Source organism: Protopterus annectens, chromosome 5.part1 (genome assembly GCF_019279795.1).
Source record: "Protopterus annectens isolate FY-2018-M chromosome 5.part1, PAN1.0, whole genome shotgun sequence".
Classification (NCBI taxonomy): Eukaryota; Metazoa; Chordata; order Ceratodontiformes; family Protopteridae; genus Protopterus; species Protopterus annectens.
The window spans coordinates 752,029,865-752,048,388 of NC_056736.1; the positions used below are offsets into that span (position 1 = coordinate 752,029,865).

Consider the following 18,524-nt stretch of genomic DNA (forward strand, 5'->3'; position numbering starts at 1 on the left):
GCTGCCCAATCGTGTGGGTAAATTGTAAAAAATGTGCAGTGTTAATATAAACCAAAAACTCATCTGCCTTTTGTTGGCTACCATTCCACAAAATAAATAAGTCATCCAGGTAAAGCAAATATAACACGATATTGTTAGCATATGCACGGTCAAAAGCATACCTCTTTTCCCAACCTACCATTACCAAGTTGGCATGTAAGTTCTTGGAGGTTCAGACACAAATATGTAAGGACTCTTGGCACTTTCTTAGTTTGATTAATACCACAGAATACCATACCAGGAAGAGGTTTTATTCTTAACAGTAGATGTTAAGGACCTCTTTTCGGTCATTCCTCAGGAGGAAGGTATTCGGGAAATTGAACAGTTTTTGTCTGAGCAGGGGCTGCCTCAGGGAGAGATCAACTTGTATGTGGATCTGTTCGACATAGTCCTTAAAAACAGTTTTTTAATATTTAATGGTAACTACTATCTCCAGAAAGTGGGCGTGGCAATGGGTTTCCTTGTGGCACTATATTTGCCACTCAAGAGCAGTGGTTTATGTGGCTAGGTGTAATCAATGCCCCGCTTATTACATAGGAAAAATGACTAGAGCCCTAAAGGACAGGGTGTATGTGCATTTATATGCTGTGAGGAAGTCCAGTTTAACTAATGCCTTGCCTAAGCATGTGCATAGCCATAATGGGCGCAGTTTTAATTTTTGTGGTATACAGCAAGTAAGTGAGGAACTTAGAGGGGGGGCCATGGATGCTGCACTTAGAAATGGCTGAGGTAATGTGGCAGCTATCCTTGTATTCCTATGTTTGGCCAGGACTTAATGATTATTGTGCAATCAATAGTATACTGAAGTTGAAAGCCTTGCTTAGGCAATGGAATATATCATTTTTTTGTTCATGTATTCTTCGTTTGTTAATGCACTTGTATGTATTTCTATTCTCATTTTATAGTGTTTTTGTAGGTAGGTGCTCTGACTTTTTAATGTATAATAAGTTGCAGTAGCATAATTTTAATAGATTCTAATAGTTTTTAATATTAGCAGTCTAATGGTTGCTATGGAACTATAAATGTAAAATGATGTTTTGAATTTTTAATTTATGACATTTCCTCTTGGAATAGTTATTTAAGGCATTTTTTAACACTTGATTGTTTGGTCTGATGACGTTTGTGAATGCACAAACAAAAAGTGCTTAACCATTGTAATAAATGCAGAGTTTAGTCTGAATCCTGGTAGTTTTGTGTTATTTCCACAGTTGGTTGTTTTTCTGTGGTTTATTAAGCAAGCGTATATAACAATCCCTGCTGACACCTTCAACAGCTGTTCCACTCTGCAGCAATGGATGGCTTTTGTTAACTAACTCACTCCAGTGGAGTTCTGGATTTACGTACCCTTAGCTGTGGTGGTTGCATCCTGAGCTTTTTGTCAAAATCAAGTTATGACCTTACTTTTCAAACAACTGTTCATTTCTCTGCACCCGTTAGTTCAAGATAACCAATTGCACACGTTCTTCAGTTGCATGTGTTTGCTTAATTCTGGATATGAGATAGTCTGTTGTGATTCTGCTGTCTTCCGCCACTTAGTGGTAATCTAGTATCAGTTTGGAATTTAGTGAAATGTGATTGTTGGTACAGTGTGCAAGAGTCTAGAACAACTGAACTTTCAAGACTAGGTGACTGTGACAGGAAAGCTTGTGTTCCTCCTCCTTTGAGAAAATGTTATAGTTTATACTTCGTGATGTTGCAAAATTTTTGAGCTACATTTTGACTTAATATTCTGCTTTTATTTTACTGTATTCTTTTTAATGGATGTTGAACGAATCTGTTCATAATGTATTATAATCTGTGTATATGTATACACACATGTAAAATAGACACACACAAGCTTGCGTTTATATTACTGAGATCCACTCTGTTCCTGTTTGATTAAAGTTCTAGTCTCTTTGGAAGTAAAAGCTCAGTAGAGGGTGATGAAGTAGAATAAGGTAGACACCTGGGCCACCTGTGTCCGATACCTTACAAGGTGCAACACCTTAGTGGTTCCTTCTATAAAAATGGCCACTGCTTAGAAAATGTCTTTCCAAAAATGGGGTACAGAAGGTGGCCAAACTAAATTATACCCGAATGTCCTGACTTGCATTACACTGAGCTCTCCTTGAACATTTTCTCGTACAGTAAGTACCTGACACAGGTGTGCTGTTTCAGACCTCTTCTGTAGTGCTTGTTTGCAGTTTCCTATTTGCAACAATGGATAACTTTTATTAACTCTCTCACGTTAGTGGAGCTTTGGATGTATGTACCCTTAACTCTCAGCATTTGCATCCTGAGCTTTGTGACACAATTTCTATTACCTTGTTTTTCAAACAAGTGTTCATATCTGTGGAGCCATAAGAGTTACTAAAGCAATACGAATCACAAACTATTCATAACGAACAAATGTTTACAGGGATAGGATTCATTAGATTCCTTGTCTTAAACTGTATTTCATAAGTCATTACTAAACGGAACAGATATTTTGTAATAATTTGCAAACTTAGAGTATGTCAGTAACCACTCGGGCTGCATAGATACTGGCAGCAGCATTTCGGTAATCCATCTGTGAGTTTTCGTATGAGGCTAAGCAGTTACGTCTTATTTGAGATAATTAGAAGCATTTGAAAATGAAGACAATATAGTTTGTAAATGTCTTAATATCTTTTTAGCAGCAGGCGAAGGTCGGTTATCAGTGTAGTTGTGTTCATCGTGCAAGCCTCAACACAAAATCTTTCAATAACTTGTGTGCAGCATGGTTTTGAAGTTACTAATGCAAATATGATTAGGCTATATTTGACCTCTAGATGCATTGCCAAAATGTAACTGCAGAATCACCAGGAGGCTTGTCTAGGCTGTTTAAGTTTATATGATGATAATTTTGACAACATTTTTGTAGGTTGTGTAATACAACATTTTGTAGGTTGTGTAATACAACATTTTTGTAGGTTGTGTAATACAACGTTTTTGTAGGTTGTGTAATACAACGTTTTTGTAGGTTGTGTAATTTCTCCATATGCCTTTTGTCTCTCCTTTACCCTTAGTCCATAATCATCAACAGAATTCACTGCCGAGTGGTGGCTCTTGACCTGAGAGGACATGGTAAGAATCCTTTCTCCTGAAATATTAATACCCAGTATGCATGTCTGTTGTAGTGATTTAGTATTTTATAATTACTGGGGGGGTGGGTGGCACAGATGCTAGTAATATTTGAAATTGTATCTTAGCTAATGCTTAAATAGATCAGACATTGGAGACCTTTCTTGGTGACTCCAAGGTTTTCATCCTGTTCCATTCCTTTTGCACGTGTGTTCATTTTTCCTGGAGTAGTTTAACATCGTGCTGCACACCAGCAGAGCATGCCTAGTGCTAGAACTCTCTAAATCTTTTCTGTCAGCTTGCAGTTTTGATCCCAAGCCTAACTTGCACTGGGGCAGTTTTTCTGTATTCAGCAGCTGAAGCAGTGAACAGTTTAAGAATACCAGTATGGCTGTTCTATAACAAACGAAGACCTGTGCCAATATCCCCTAGAAGGGGAACCAATGCAGAAAACTCATATGTGCTAGCGATTCAACATAGACCTCTATAGGTATCAGTGAGAAACAGTTTACCTGTTTTGCTGCCAGGAAGGTGACAGCAGTTGTAGGTTTCTGACATGGGGATTGTTGCCAAATGGCTCAATGTACAGCCTGAGGTCTGTACTAGAGTAACATCACAAAGACTGAGAACAAGAGCCTAAGGCTTGAGATAATGTACAGCCTGAGGTCTGTACTAGAGTAACATCACAAAGACTGAGAACAAGAGCCTAAGGCTTGAGATAATGTACAGCCTGAGGTCTGTACTAGAGTAACATCACAAAGACTAAGAACAAGAGCCTAAGGCTTGAGATAATGTACAGCCTGAGGTCTGTACTAGAGTAACATCACAAAGACTGAGAACAAGAGCCTAAGGCTTGAGATAATGTACAGCCTGAGGTCTGTACTAGAGTAACATCACAAAGACTGAGAACAAGAGCCTAAGGCTTGAGATAATGTACAGCCTGAGGTCTGTACTAGAGTAACATCACAAAGACTGAGAACAAGAGCCTAAGGCTTGAGATAATGTACAGCCTGAGGTCTGTACTAGAGTAACGTCACAAAGACTGAGAACAAGAGCCTAAGGCTTGAGATAATGTACAGCCTGAGGTCTGTACTAGAGTAACGTCACAAAGACTGAGAACAAGAGCCTAAGGCTTGAGATAATGTACAGCCTGAGGTCTGTACTAGAGTAACGGACTGAGAACAAGAGCCTAAGGCTTGAGATAATGTACAGCCTGAGGTCTGTACTAGAGTAACGTCACAAAGACTGAGAACAAGAGCCTAAGGCTTGAGATAATGTACAGCCTGAGGTCTGTACTAGAGTAACGTCACAAAGACTGAGAACAAGAGCCTAAGGCTTGAGATGAGCTGCACTTTGATATTCATTCTCTCCCTTGACAAACTAACTGGTACCTTGAGAAGATGCAGCTATTATTTCAGCTGTGGGAGGTCCCTCCACAGGCGGTATAGGCTCATCTCAGCTGTGGATGATTGGCCACTGCATACTGTCAGCTGGTGTGTTTCTAGGAAGTGATACCTAGAATCATGTGGCTAAAGCTCAGCAGTTGTAGCTTAGGCCATAGGATTTGTTTTTGTATGTCTGTGACTTGTTGACTGAGTCCCAGGGCTTGTCTAGAGATGAGCAGGATAATGCCTTTAGCTCTTCTGTCTTGAAGCCAGGACCGTGCCGTTTGCAGGCCCCTGATGTCCCAGTGCTGCCGTTGGCAGACACGTTCTGAAGTGATGGACACCCATTGTGTGCTTACTACATGTTCAACGCCATCCATGTGAGTTGTGTATAAATCTATCCTTGTTCTCACTATGTTCACCCCGACTGGCCTTCTAGTTCCCCAGGTTTATTTATTTATTTTATATTATTTATTGACATTTGTTAACCGGGTTTGTCCAACTGGGCTTGTGGCCCATTTTCAGTGGAGACCTGAGGAGAAAAGCTCCAATACATGAATATATTACAAAAATTCGTATTTTAATATACATATTCAAACGGTAAGAAACTAAGCTATACAAAAAATGTATTTCAACATCAAAATTCAACCAGAAAACAGGTTATACAAAAAATATAGATAAAAGGAAGAAATAGCAATGCATGCACATTTTTTTTTTTTTGTTAGAGAAGCAAACATATGTACAAGCAGTGTTTTGACCAGCAGAGCAGATAAGTAAACATTAGCACGTATGCAAAAGATGACGGAGAAGATGTGAGAGAGGAGGAAGGAAAGAAAGGTGAACTGTGGGGTGCTTAAGTTGGTGCCTGACGATGACAAAGTTTGGAGTAAGTAAATGAAATTTGAGTGTTTCTTTAAAGTGTGCTGGGTGGATGATGGAACGTATGTCTATATGGAGTTTGTTCCAAGCTTGTGCAGTGGAGTATTTATAAAGGAGTTGGCCTATAGTTTTTTTTTTTGTGTTGGTATGTGAGGAGTAGTTGCTGACTGGAAGTGCGGAGAGTTCGAGGTGGTGTATAAATAGAGACGAAGGAAGAGAGAGTAGGACAGGATGAAGGCTTATTAAGAATAAAATGTAACATTTGAAGTTGAGATAGAAGTAGAAGCTGGGGAATTCAAGGCAGTGATGTGCATCGTAAGGTGACTTTGTGTCAACCTACCTATTTTATGGTAGGTTAGTTGGAGTTTGTTGAAGGTTGTGGTTTGAATGTTAGTGAGTACAGGAGTTTGTTGAAGGTTGTGGTTTGAATGTTAGTGAGTACAGGAGTTTGAAGGTTGTGGTTTGAATGTTAGTGAGTATAGGAGTTTGTTGAAGGTTGTGGTTTGAATGTTAGTGAGTACAGGAGTTTGTTGAAGGTTGTGGTTTGAATGTTAGTGAGTACAGGAGTTTGTTGAAGGTTGTGGTTTGAATGTTAGTGAGTACAGGAGTTTGTTGAAGGTTGTGGTTTGAATGTTAGTGAGTACAGGAGTTTGAAGGTTGCGGTTTGAATGTTAGAATGTTAGTGAGTACAGGAGTTTGTTGAAGGTTGTGGTTTGAATGTTAGTGAGTACAGGGGCAGTATATAGTAGGGAGGGAAGGAGATGGGCTTGCGCCAGGGAGAGTCTAGCATTAGTAGTGAGACATTTTTTATTGTGGCATAGTAACCCAAGTTTCTGGTTTGTCTTTTTTATACATTGGAGCAGGTGGAGGTTGAATTTGAGTTCATCATTAGTGATGACCCCCAAGAGTTTTGTGTGAGCTTCTGATTGGATTATGTTTTTTTTCTGTGGATGCAATTTCAAAGGTGGATTTGTGGTGAGTGAGAGATCGAGGCAGAAGGAGTAAGAGGTTGGACTTTTTGGGGTTCAGGATTAGTAGGGTATTGGATAGCCACTGTTCTGTGGCTAGACATGACTGTGGAGTTTTGAAATATTGTCAGAGATGGAGATGAGGATTGAGTCGTTAGCATATTGGATGAGAGAGTATTCTTTACAGGATATATTTTTTATTCATTTATTTTTTTACATTTGTTTATCAGGAAAGTCCGACTGGATATTATGTCCATTTTCAGCAGAGGCCCGGGGAGATAAGCTCCAGTAAGCAGAGTACAAATACACTGGGAACAATAGAAGCATTTAGAGATAAGTATAATATGCAGATGTTCTTCATCTCACATTGCTGCAGTCATAACCTGTGGGTAGTCCGCTGTCCTCGGTCGGCCCGAATACCAAAGTATTAGGCTGGCGTCGGTCATGGGCGCTCAGATCTGACGCCATGGTATTAAAGCGCATGACCGACGCCATATCCTCAGTCTTTTTCCGCATGGTCGAAGCAGAAGCAGCGTCTGAGTTTCCCGAAACCAAGTTGGTATTTTGTTTTTCTTGCCTCAGTTAATTCATGTCAGAAAAAGTGAATAATTGTATTTCTTGTGGGAAACAGATAAGGATTACCACTCCTCTGTATTTCTTGTTTGGGGCCTGAGCACGTGCTAGGTTTAATAAGCGAACCATTAAAGGTTAAGGCTTGTCTTCGTAAGCGGTGTAATAATATGCCGCCGGATCCTCCGACGCTACCGCTAGAAGCGCAAAGAAAATCGTTAAGGTCCAAACAGACGGTGGAATCTGTGGATCTTCAACTGTAATTTTGCAGGATGGGCCACAGGAGTCAGGTCAGGCTGAGGGGGCCTCTCAGGTTGCTGTACTCCCTTCTTTGCCTAAGGTGGCTAGGCCTTCTCCTTCTGTCTCTAAGGTATCTTCCAAGGTCAGGCCTGGTTTGCCTTCCTCAGGTGTCAGTCCTAGTTCTGCAGGTTCTGTGCCTAAAAAACACATGCTTAAAATGGCAGAAGATTTGATTTCATTAATCAGGGGCTCTATGCCCCTCCAGATAAGAGGCCTAGGGTGAGCCAGAGGTGGAAAGTTTGGAACAGGCTTCAGATTACTCAGAGTCTTCGGCTGAAGACATTCAGGATTTTCCTCCTTATTCTGATTCAGACGCAGAGGATTCCAGTTCTGCTTCTCCCTCAGAGGATTTTTCTTTTTTCAGAAACCCTGCATTCTATGAGGGAGCATTTTAAATGGGAAGGTCAGGATTTCTCAGATTCGAAAGAGCTTAGGGAATTTTTATTTTGCCACATCGCCTGGCTATACCCTCCTGTTTTGATGTTGTTCAGGATGTTTTCTCGGAGGCTTCTTTAATCCAGACTCTTTGCCTCCGCGCCAGTCAAACCAGATAGGTATTACAGAGTGCCAGAGGCTCATAATATCTGTATAAGAGCCCAAGGGCTGACCCAGAAACTATTAGCCAGGGACCGTATCCTATGTCTCCTTACCCAGTAATGCAGGCAGAGGCATAAAGTGTATGAACTTAAGGATTTGGTTTCATGCTCTGATCAGGTGGGTAAAGCATTCTTTGCAGTGTGGTTTCGATGCTTTACAGGCTCTGGCTTAAGGATCAGGCATGTTAAAGCTAGAATTTTGGATGCTCCTTTGCAGTCTGAAGTTTTGTTTGGTTCTCCTGTGGAGTCTGTTTTAAAGAAAAGCTAAGTCTATGTTTGCAGGTGCAGCCCCTAAGTTTAGCTAAGGGATGCTTTACAGTCTAGTAGACGGCAGAGCTCAGGGTTCTTTCAGGCCTAGAACGTGAGTTCCCCACAATCTACAGGTGAGGGCAGGGCCAGTCCTAGATCCTTCCTGTCTGGCAGCTCCTCTGGGAGGAAAGTTGGCACTCTTCAAGCAAAACTGGCTTTTAGTCACCCAGGACAAATGGGTGTTTGACATTATAGACCTACAAGTTTTATTTCCACACATTGCCTCCTTCAAAGGCATGCCATCTCTTTACTTCTTCAAATGGGGCTATACAGCAGGTCCCTCTGAAGTAGGCCTAGGATTTTCGCCTGTTTCTTGTACCAAAGAAAGGAGACACTTGGAGGCCAATTTTGGATTTATCTATCCTTAACACATACCTGGACATTCCAAATTCAAAATGTTGACGTTGCAACAATTGGGCAAAGATCACTGGATGGTAACTCTGGATCTCAAAGAGGCTTATCTTCATGTTCCTATCAGGCCCAGTTGCAGGAGATTCCTGCGCTGGCTGGGACTTCAGTTCTCTGCATTGCCCTTTGGCTTATCTACTGCGCCAGGGTGTTCACAAAGGTTCTGGCTCGTGATAGCCTTCTTAAGGTTAAGAGGAATACAAATTTATCCTTATTTGGACGATTGCCTGATTCTTGCTCAAGACAAAACAAGCTACTACACCATCTACAGTATGTTATGGCAGTGTTAAGGTGCCTAGGTATTCTGTGAACGAAAACAAAGTCCAGTCTAGTACCCTCTCAGGATGTGCTGCTTCTGTGTGTGTGAGACTGAACACAGCTTCAGAGTTTTTTTTGACCCTGGACAAGCAAAGAAACCTTACACTTTACTTCCAACAATTGTCTCTACGGTCCAGGCTGACTGCAAGGACAGTCCTTCAAGCCTTGGGGTTCATGGCATCTAGTATTCTGGTGCTTCCCAATGCCAAGCTGCATATGAGGAAGCTACAATGGTATCTCAAGAGTGTATTGCCACACTGTCATTCAGATAATACCTTGCATTCAAAAGGAATTTTGTGGTGGGCCCAGGAATGTCACCTAAACAAGGGACTCTGTGACCCGACCAGAGGCAGTCAGATCTTAACGACAGATGCCTCGGACAAGGGAGCACACCTCAATGGAAATGGGTTCAAGGTTCAAGAAATGTTCAAGAGGGTTTCATATCAACTTACATTTACATATCAACTTGAAGGAGATGCATTGAATGCTGATGGATGGCTTTCAACCCAGATGCCCAGGACAAACAAGTGACACAACAAACAAGGTACATCAACAAGTGATGGTCAAACAACAGGGGGGACATCTCTCTGCTCTCTTTGCAGCATGGCAGATTTTGTAACTGTGTTAGCAGCTCACCTCCTCTCACCTTTTCAGTCAGGTTTCCAGCAGCACAGAGCAACCTGAGCAGATGTGCAGATGACACAGATGGTGGTGAGTGGTTCTAGGAAGTTGGGGACGACAGTTGACAGTGTGATTGACAGTGATATGGAGATTCTAGACATAGATCTGTTCGCACAGTTGCTAAAGTTCCGAAGTTTGATGTTAAATCCAACAGCTTGTAAAATCTTGAAAAGTGGATGCTCTATCATTCAGCTGGACACCCTTCACGCTTATGCCCGCCTCCTCCCTCCTTCAAGGTTCCCTTCTGATGAAGGTCACAAGACAAGCAAGCCCATGATTCTATGCCCGGATTGGCCTCGACACAGCACTGGTACCCTCTGCTGAGGAGTTTAGTACGGCCTTCTTGGCCTTTGCCTTCAATTCCACACCTTTGTCTCAGGCAGGCAATCATTTCCTCAATGTCAGGATTCAGTCCCTGCATCTAACAGCCTGGCATATTCTGTTCTAGAACCTGGAGGGTCGCACTCAACAAGTTTTGAATGTTATTTTGGAGGCCAGAGGCCTAGTACAAGGAAAGTTTATGCTGATAAATGGAGGAGATTTTTTATTTGGAGCAAAGCAAAGAGCTTTGTCAGGCCTGATTTGAGTGTTTCTCTTCAATATCTTACAGAATTATTAGACAAGGGTTTGTCTTTCCTCTGTAAAGTTCATGCTGCAGCCATTTCTGCTCACTATGACTGTGACCCACCATTATTCTCTCATCCTTTGTTTAAGCAATTTAGAGGGCAAAGAACATAAGACCCCGCCAGAGCTCCTACTCCTTCCTGGGATCTCAATTTTGTGTTGGAAAACTTACTTTACCTCCTTTTGAGCCTGCAGCTACGCCTGAGTTAAAGTTTTTGTCTTGGAAGACTGCTTTTTGTTGGCCATTACATCTGCTAGAAGGGTATCTGAATTACAGGCTCTAATGGCAGTTATTTTTCATAAGGATAGTATCACTAACCCTACTTTTATGGTGGTTTCAAATGTGGCCTTGAACCAATCTATTCATTTGCCTACTTTTTATGCTGATCCCCAAAATAAAGGGGAAAAATTTTGCACACTTTGATATTCACAGGCAGTTGCGCTATTATTTGAGCAGGACTAAAGGGTTCAGACAGTCTCAACAGTTATTTGTTTCTTTTGCTTTGCGTTCTCAGGGGAAACCTGTTTCAAAACAAACTATTTCTAAGTGGATTGGCCATTGTATTGCTTTTGTTATTCTCATCATGGTAAGGAGATTCCTGGAATCAAACCTCATTCCACTAGGGCTACTGCCACTTCTACTGCTTTTAGGGGTAGGGGTGTAGCTACTAAAGATATTTTGAAGCAGCTACTTGGAGTTAAGTGCACACTTTTTCTTAACATTACCATATCCCTCTTTATTCCAAATCTAGGGCTGGGTTTGCCACTGCAGTCTTGCAGGGCATATTAGCAGCTCCCAATGCTTTATGATTTTGCCAACCTCCCTTACACTTGCTTTGGGATTCTACCCACAGGTTATGACTGCAGCAATGTGAGATGAAGAACATAGTACAGTTTTGTACCTACCATAAATGTAGATGTTCAAGATCCACATTGCTGCAGTCCAATCCTCCCCTCTTCCCCTCTGTAGTTTGGACTGGTTGTATGGTTTGGGTCGAGATGTTGTTTGTACATGGGTTTTGAGGTTTTTCTATTTTGGCTGTGGCCTTTCTTTTTAGGGCCTTCTGACATCTGGGGCAAGAAAAGACTGAGGATATGACGTCGGTCATGCGCTTTAATACCATGACGCACTGACGTCAGATCTGAGCGCCCATGACCGACGCCAGCCTAATACTTTGGTATTCGGGCCGACCGAGGACAGCGGACTACCCACAGGTTATGACTGCAGCAATGTGGATCTTCGAACATCTACATTTATGGTAGGTACAAAACTGTACTTTTTCAGTAGGGTTACAAACCTAGATAAAACATGGTAGACAACATAGGAATCATGCGGCTTCAGTTTCAGACAATAATCGGTTCCTAGGTTGGTACTAGGCTATCTACCCTGGGGCCTGTACAAGCCTAGCCATAACAATTCCCTGGCTATTTCTTCCCATAGTATTTACTTCCCTGAACCACTGTCTAGCAGGGCGACTTGAGTGATCCTCTGGGTGAATTTCCTATCTCCCATCCAATCATCAAGGTTCCTTTTGAAAAGGCCCAAAGAGGCGCTCTGCTTGACATGTGTGTGCAGTGTATTCCAGAGTCTGGGGAGTCTCTGGGTCAGGAACCTATCCCTCCAGCATGTTTTGTTCATTGTGATGACAAGGTTTAGATCCCTGGAATGTGCTTTACTGAGGGATTGGGATTTCTTTAAGTGTAGCATGTCCAACAGCTCTGGGTTTGACATGGCCTTGTATGTTAAACAGAGATCGCCTCTGAGTAGACTATATGCGACAGAGTATAGGTGGAGGTTTTTTTAGATGGTCAGCATAGGGCATCTGCTTTAGGCCTTTGATTCTTTTAGTGAGGTATTTCTGCAGCCTTTCCGGTTGTTGCAGATGTCTTGAGAGGTACATACCAAATGTGGCATTGTATTCTATAATGGGTCTAATGAGGGATGAGTGCAGTGGGACAATGACCTCCTTTTTTGTGGATAAAAAGCCCTTAGTGATGAGGTGTGCCACATAGAAGGATTTCCTGACTGTTGTGGCGATGTGGTTATCAAATGTGAGACCACTGTCCACCTGTGTCCCTAAGTCTGTTATCACACTTTCAGTGTTTAGTGTACTGCCACCTGTGTGGTAATTCACGGGTACATGGTTTTTCCCAAAGGGGATAGCTATACATTTCTTGGCATTGAGCTTGAGCCCATGGTTGTGGCACCAAGCATCTGTTTCTGTAAGGCCCTTTTGTAGAATATCCACATCATTTGGGGATTCAATAATGGCTCCCAGTTTGCAGTCCTCTGCGAACTTTGTTAGCCAGAGTCCCTTAGTGTTGGCCTGTACTTCAGAGAATTAGATGCCAAACAAGAGCGGTCCCAAGACTGAACCCTTAAATACTCCACTTGTCTGGAGCTGGATTTGGAGTTGGATACTTTTACACTGTGGGTTCTGTCAGTAAGCCATTTGGCAACCCATCGAGTGACATAGGGATTAATGCCTAGCTTATTAAGTTTATCTATGATTCCAGAGTGGGGGATGGTGTCAAAGGCCTTGGCAAGGTCCAGATAGGCTATGTGGACCATCTTACCCTTGTCCATGGCTCTGGAGACTGATTCGAATAAGTCAGTCAGGTTCAGGAGACAAGATTGTCCCTTCACAAACTCAAACTGCATGTGGTCCAGTGTTTGAAGGTCGCCAATGTCTTTGTTTATAAGTTCCATGATGATACGCTCCATGGCCTTGCAGATCAGGCTCGTCAGACTAATGGGGCGGTAGTTCTGAGGATCCAAGGTGGATCCCCCCTTGTGGAGTGGGATAACTGTAGCTGTGCGCCATTCAGTGGGCATGAAGCCTGAGGTGAGGCTATGATTAAACATGACACTTAGGTGACGTGCCAGTTCATTTTGTAGTTCATGTAGTACACAGCCTGGGATGTCATCTGGTCCCATGGATGCTGTACTCTTGGCTTTGGAGAGTGCGTTTTTTTACCTGTGTGGCCGTTATTACCGAAATTTGGCAATCTTTCGATATTGAGATGGGCCATTTAGGGGGTGAGAGGTGGGTGATGTTTGCACTGAATCGATCTGCCAGGATATTGGCAATATCCTTGGGATCAGTATATTTAATGCCATTCTGTTGTAGCTCAGAGCAGATCTGAGCATTGCCATGTAGATTCTTGCCATAACTATAGAATGCCTTGTGGTTGTCTTTGGAATCTTTGGCAATTTTATTTTCGTAACTAGCTTTGGAGGATTTTATGAGGGATCTCAGCTTCTTACTGAGGCTTACTGGTAAGGGAGTTTTTTTCAGTTATGGGCTAAGTCCCTTCAAGAATTCTTACACTTAATAGAGTATATGATTGAAATGCTTAGGGAGAGTTTGCAGGATCAGTGGGTGGTGATAAGTCTGGGTTTAAGCAGGGACATTGCCAATGCTGTTGGAAGTGTAGTTTGAGGGGTTTTTTTTGAACTGGGTTAAGGAGGATTGGTGAGCAAGTTCGGGTAGCATATTCCAAGTTTTGCCTACTGAGTTGGCGAATAGAGAGTCCCCAGCCAAATTTATGCTCTTAGTTGTTTGCACCAGCAGTTTGTCAGCAGAGCGTAGTGACCTCAGCTTGCTATATGGTTTGATGTTGTTTAGTACTGGTGTTTTATCGGGTTGATATTGTATTTTGTGGGTTATTATAAGTTGGTTGCATCAGAGAAGACTGGGCCACTCCAGCCATCCTAGTTGAGTTAGGTTGATACAATGGTGGGTCCTAGAGGTAGCACCTGTAGCAAATCTAGCAATATGGTTATAACAGCTAGCAAGTTTGGTAAGGGTGGCTTGGTTCAGGTTAGTGAAGAGGGGGGAGGCATAGAGGAGGGTAGGTAGTAGGTGGGACCAAGCGATAGTGGCTCTTGCAAAAGGAGTGAGGAAAGGTTTGATCCTGTATAGGGAGCCCAGTTTTTTTGTTGACAGATTTGATGGTTTGATTGACATGGATATCCTGTTTTAGGGCGTTATCGACTGACGCCCAGGAGTTTTGTGGGAATGTCTGGGGATATAATTGTGCTATTGTTGGAACTTATAGTAAAGAATGGTGAGGATTTGCAGGTGGGGGAAAAGATGAGCAGTTTAGTTTTGTTGGGGTTTAATAGAAGCTGATGGTTTGCAAACCATTTTTCTACATCATTGAAAGTATTCTAGGTTAGGGTCATAAGCTCAGTTGAGGAGGAGGCTGTACATATTAAAGTAGAGTCGTCCACGTATTGGATGCAGGTGGCCTTGTGAGTGATGGTGGGTAGGTCATTGATAAAAGACTGAGAAGAGTAGTGGTCCAAGTATGGAGCCCTGGGGGGCTCCTAGAGAAATGGATAGACGTGTGGATAGGGTGTTCTACCATAAAACTGCTTGTCTATCAGACGGGTAAGATTGGAACCATTTAATAGAGCTACTGTTCAGTGACCGTTCTTTCAGGGTACAGAGATGCAGTTGGTGATTGACCATATCAAAGGCCTTAGAGAGATCTAGGAAGAGAGCCGAGGTAAGTTTGTTATTGTTTCGGTTGATGTTTATAGTTAGCGAAGGATAGGAGAGGGCTGATGGTGCTGTGGTTTGGCCTAAAACCATGCTGAGAGTTGGCCAGTAGTTCATTTTGGGTGAGATTGTGCATTAATTGTAGGGCATTAATTGTGGTGCATTAATTGGTTGTGGACACACTTTTCCATAATTTGGCCAGTGGTGACAGTATGGCTATTGGTCGGAAGTTTGAGAGGTCTAAAGAATTCCCTCCTTTATGAAGGGGAATGACTTGGGAAACCTTCCAGAGAGAGGGGATAGTGGCTTCAGTCAAAGTGCGGTTTATTATGATCGAGACAGACAGGGTATGCAATGGCATCTGCCCCTTTTGGTAAATATTCTGGTGGGAGGAGATCAGCTGCTAGGGTAGTGGGCTTTAGTTTGTTAATTAGAGATCGGATGGTCGACGTAGATGCAGGTTGGAAGGCGAAAGGGAGTGGGGTAGTGGTTGTGGAGGAGTTCTGAAAGGAGCTGGTGGGGGGTAGTTGGCTAGCTAGTGATTGGATGGTTTTGGTAAAAAAATAATGATAGCAGCTTCCCCTGGAGTTTTAAGGTCCCAAGCTGAAGGGGTGGGGGTGCAGGTTTTGGCCATGGTGGAGCAGTTTGTTTATGCCTGCCCAACATTTTTGAGGTTTGTTTTGGTGTTTTTGCTGAAGGTGTTGATAGAAGTTTTTTTTTTTCTAACAGTGTGGCTTTCGTGGTATCATTCCGTAGTGAGTCTTTGGAGGTGCGCCTTTTGTCCCAAGCTTATTTTCTTGCTATGATTTTGGTTTTGGTTACTTTAGAGAGCCAGGGGGCGGTCTTAGTTTGTGCTCTGAGGGTACAGATAGGAGCGTGAGAATCTAGAATGGAGAGGAATGTAGAATTAAAATAGGATGTAGTGGAAGTTTATTTATTTTATTATTTATTATCAGTTTGATTCCGGGGAAGTCCATTGGGTTAAGAAGTGCCCATTTTCAGTGGAGGCCCGGGGAGAAAAACTCCAGGAGCAATACAATACAATAAAGGTTGCAAAATACAATCAAAGGTTATAAAGTGAAATGCAAGAGTAGGATTCATATAGTCAAGAATTGCAAAGTGTTCTATACATTGAGACAGTTTAACAACGGAAATTTTTTTTTTTTTTTCTGATGATTACAATATTTACATGCTTGGAGTCAAAGTCTGCTAGTTCTGGTTCTTTGGAGCAATAAGAATAAGTATGAGAGTATAGTGGAGTGGGGGTAAGGAGAGCTTAGTGGGGAATCCCTAGAATTTATGTGGGGTGAAAGCAGGAGCATTTCCATTTGGAAGATAGGTGTAGGAAAAGTTGGGTCTTGAAGGATTCAGTGTTGGGTATGGTCCTAAGAGAAGGAGGCAGACAGTTCCATTTTTTACCTAGAGAGAAGGAGAGTAGAAGCTGGCCAGCGGGACGTTTGGGTTTGTGAATGGAGATTAGGTTTTGGTGTTCAGATCTTGGTGATCTATTTGGGATGTATGGAGGAAGGATGTTCTTTAAGGCTGGGCATATATCAGGGGAGAATATTAGTTTATGAGCGGTGGTTAGTTGCAAATAGTCTAGGAGGTTAGTTAGTTCTAACCAGTTCAGAGATTGTAGGCTGAGGCAGTGGTGAGTTGATGTTTTGGATTTGGTGGCAAATTTAGAGATCTTATTATAGCAGGCTTAGAGGTGTTGGTAGCAGACAAGTTGGTTAGAAGAGGGGCTCCATATAGAAGGGAAGGCAGGAGGTAGTTGATTGCCAGGGTATGTCTAGAGGAGTTGGAGAGAAAATGATTGTTCCTATATAGCATACCTAGCTTTTGGTGGGTTTTCTTTATGTTTTGTTGTATGTGAAGATCAAATTTGAGGTTTTCATCTATGGTAATGCCAAGGAGTTTTGCAGAGGGGACCACTTCAATGGCAGTGTTAGTTTGGCTTAGGACATTGAAAGTGTTTTTGTCCAAGGAGGTTACTGTGGAGGGGAGGAAAATTAGTATTTTAGATTTATTGGAGTTGAGTGAAAGGTGGTTTTGGTGCATCCAGTTCTCTGTAGTGGAAAAGGCTAATTGAGTTTTAGTCAGAAGTTCAGGAAAGTTGGAGGCGGAACAGACCAAGGTAGAGTCATCTTCATATTGGATGATTGTGGTGTCAGGGATGACGGTGTGAAGGTTATTTATAAAGATGTTGAAAAGCATGGGTCCAAGGATGGACCCCTGAGGAACGCCAGTAGGTGTAGGCAAGAAGGAAGAGGAGGAGTTCTTCCATTTGACTGCTTGAGATCTATCAGATAGGTAACTGGAGAACCAGGATAGAGTATTTGGGGAGAGATTGAGATTAGCCAGATGATGAAGAAGGTGCGTATGGGAGATGGTGTCAAAGGCTTTCGAAAGATCTAGCAGTACTGTGGATACAATGAATCTGGAGTCTCGTGCTTGATTGACAGTTTCTAGGAAGGATAGTAAGGCAGTTATGGTACTGTGGCCAGGACGGAAGCCGTGCTGGGTGGGTGTTAGGAGGTGATTGAGAATTAGATAAGGCAAAAGTTGGTGGTGGACACATTTTTCTAGAATTTTGGATATTGGAGAGAGTAGGGCGATGGGGCGGAAGTTAGAAATAGTGGTGTTTTTGCCTCCTTTGTGAATAGGTAGAATGTAGGCTGAACGCCAGAGTTTCGGTACGTATGACTCATTTAAGGATCTATTGATCAGAATACTAATTGGGAGAGCAGTACCTTCAGCTGCATGTTTGAGGAAGGAGGAGGGAATGTTGTCAGGGGCATTAAAGCATGGCTTTAGCTTGGATAGAAGCTTTTTTATAAAATTAGTGGAAACAGGTTTGAGATGAAAATTAAGGGGATTGTTTGGGTTGTTGGGCGTTGTGCAGAGGGAATTAGGTGGGTTCTTATTTGGAAATGTTTTAGTTAGTTTAGCTATGGATTCAGTAAAGAAGGTGTTGAAATGGGAGCTCAGTTCACTGTCAGATTATGGTCAGGGCAGGGATTGTTCTGTGATCCGGGATGAAGAAGGGAGTTGACCGATTTCCAGAATTGTTTTGGGTTCTTATTGTTGTTGGACTGAAGTTTTATTATAGTAGTTTTTTTTGTCCTTGGTAATAAGTTTTTTTACTTGGTTGCGGAGTTGGGTATATTGAAGCGAGGCAGAGGGCAGTTTATTTTTCTGATAGAGTTTCCAGGATTTGTCTCTGTGATGCATAAGTTGTTTAGTTTCTTTGGTCAGCCATGGGGCAGAATTAGCTTTGATTCATTTATTTCGTAGAGGAGCTAGGGAGTTAAGAGTATTTATGAAGGTACAGTTAAAATGCTCAATAGTGTTGTCGAGTGGGAGAGTGTTTAGAGATTGCCAGTTAATTTGTTTAAAGATGTTAGAAAAAATTAAGGGGTTGAAGTTGCTGAGGTTACGAGTTTGAACGTAGAGATGTTGGTGTTGGATGGAGCTAGTTGATCGATGGATGAAGGCAGGGAGATGGTCACTGAAGGTGTCATGGATAGTGCCACAGAGAGTGATTTTGTTTGGATGGGAGACTAGAATCCAATCTATGATGGACCCTGGGGGATGATTTTTGTTAGGGTGAGTTGTTGAAAGGATTACTTGAGTGAAGTTGAGAAGGTTAATGGATAGTGAGGGGGATGGCGTGTTTATTTTATTCCAGTCGATATTGACATCACCTAGAATATAGGTTTCGTATTTTATTTCAGTTGAGGCCCAGTATAGAACATCTTCAAGGGTGGAGATATTGTTGCCTGGGGAGATGTATAAAGAAATGAAGCAGATATTTTTATGTTTATTCAAACGGAGAAGGCTTGCTGTGATTTCGGA

General features: G+C 42.2%; 1 protein-coding gene across 1 annotated transcript in view; it reads left to right on the top strand.

Annotated features, from left to right (window-relative positions):
• PPME1 (protein phosphatase methylesterase 1) overlaps window positions 1–18,524 on the top strand; it is a 973,601-nt gene that overhangs the window by 205,565 nt on the left and 749,512 nt on the right. Inside the window, exon 4 of the mRNA XM_044073394.1 lies at window positions 3,066–3,123. Within this exon, the coding sequence (XP_043929329.1) occupies window positions 3,066–3,123 (58 nt within the window). The remainder of the gene's footprint in view (window positions 1–3,065; window positions 3,124–18,524) is intronic.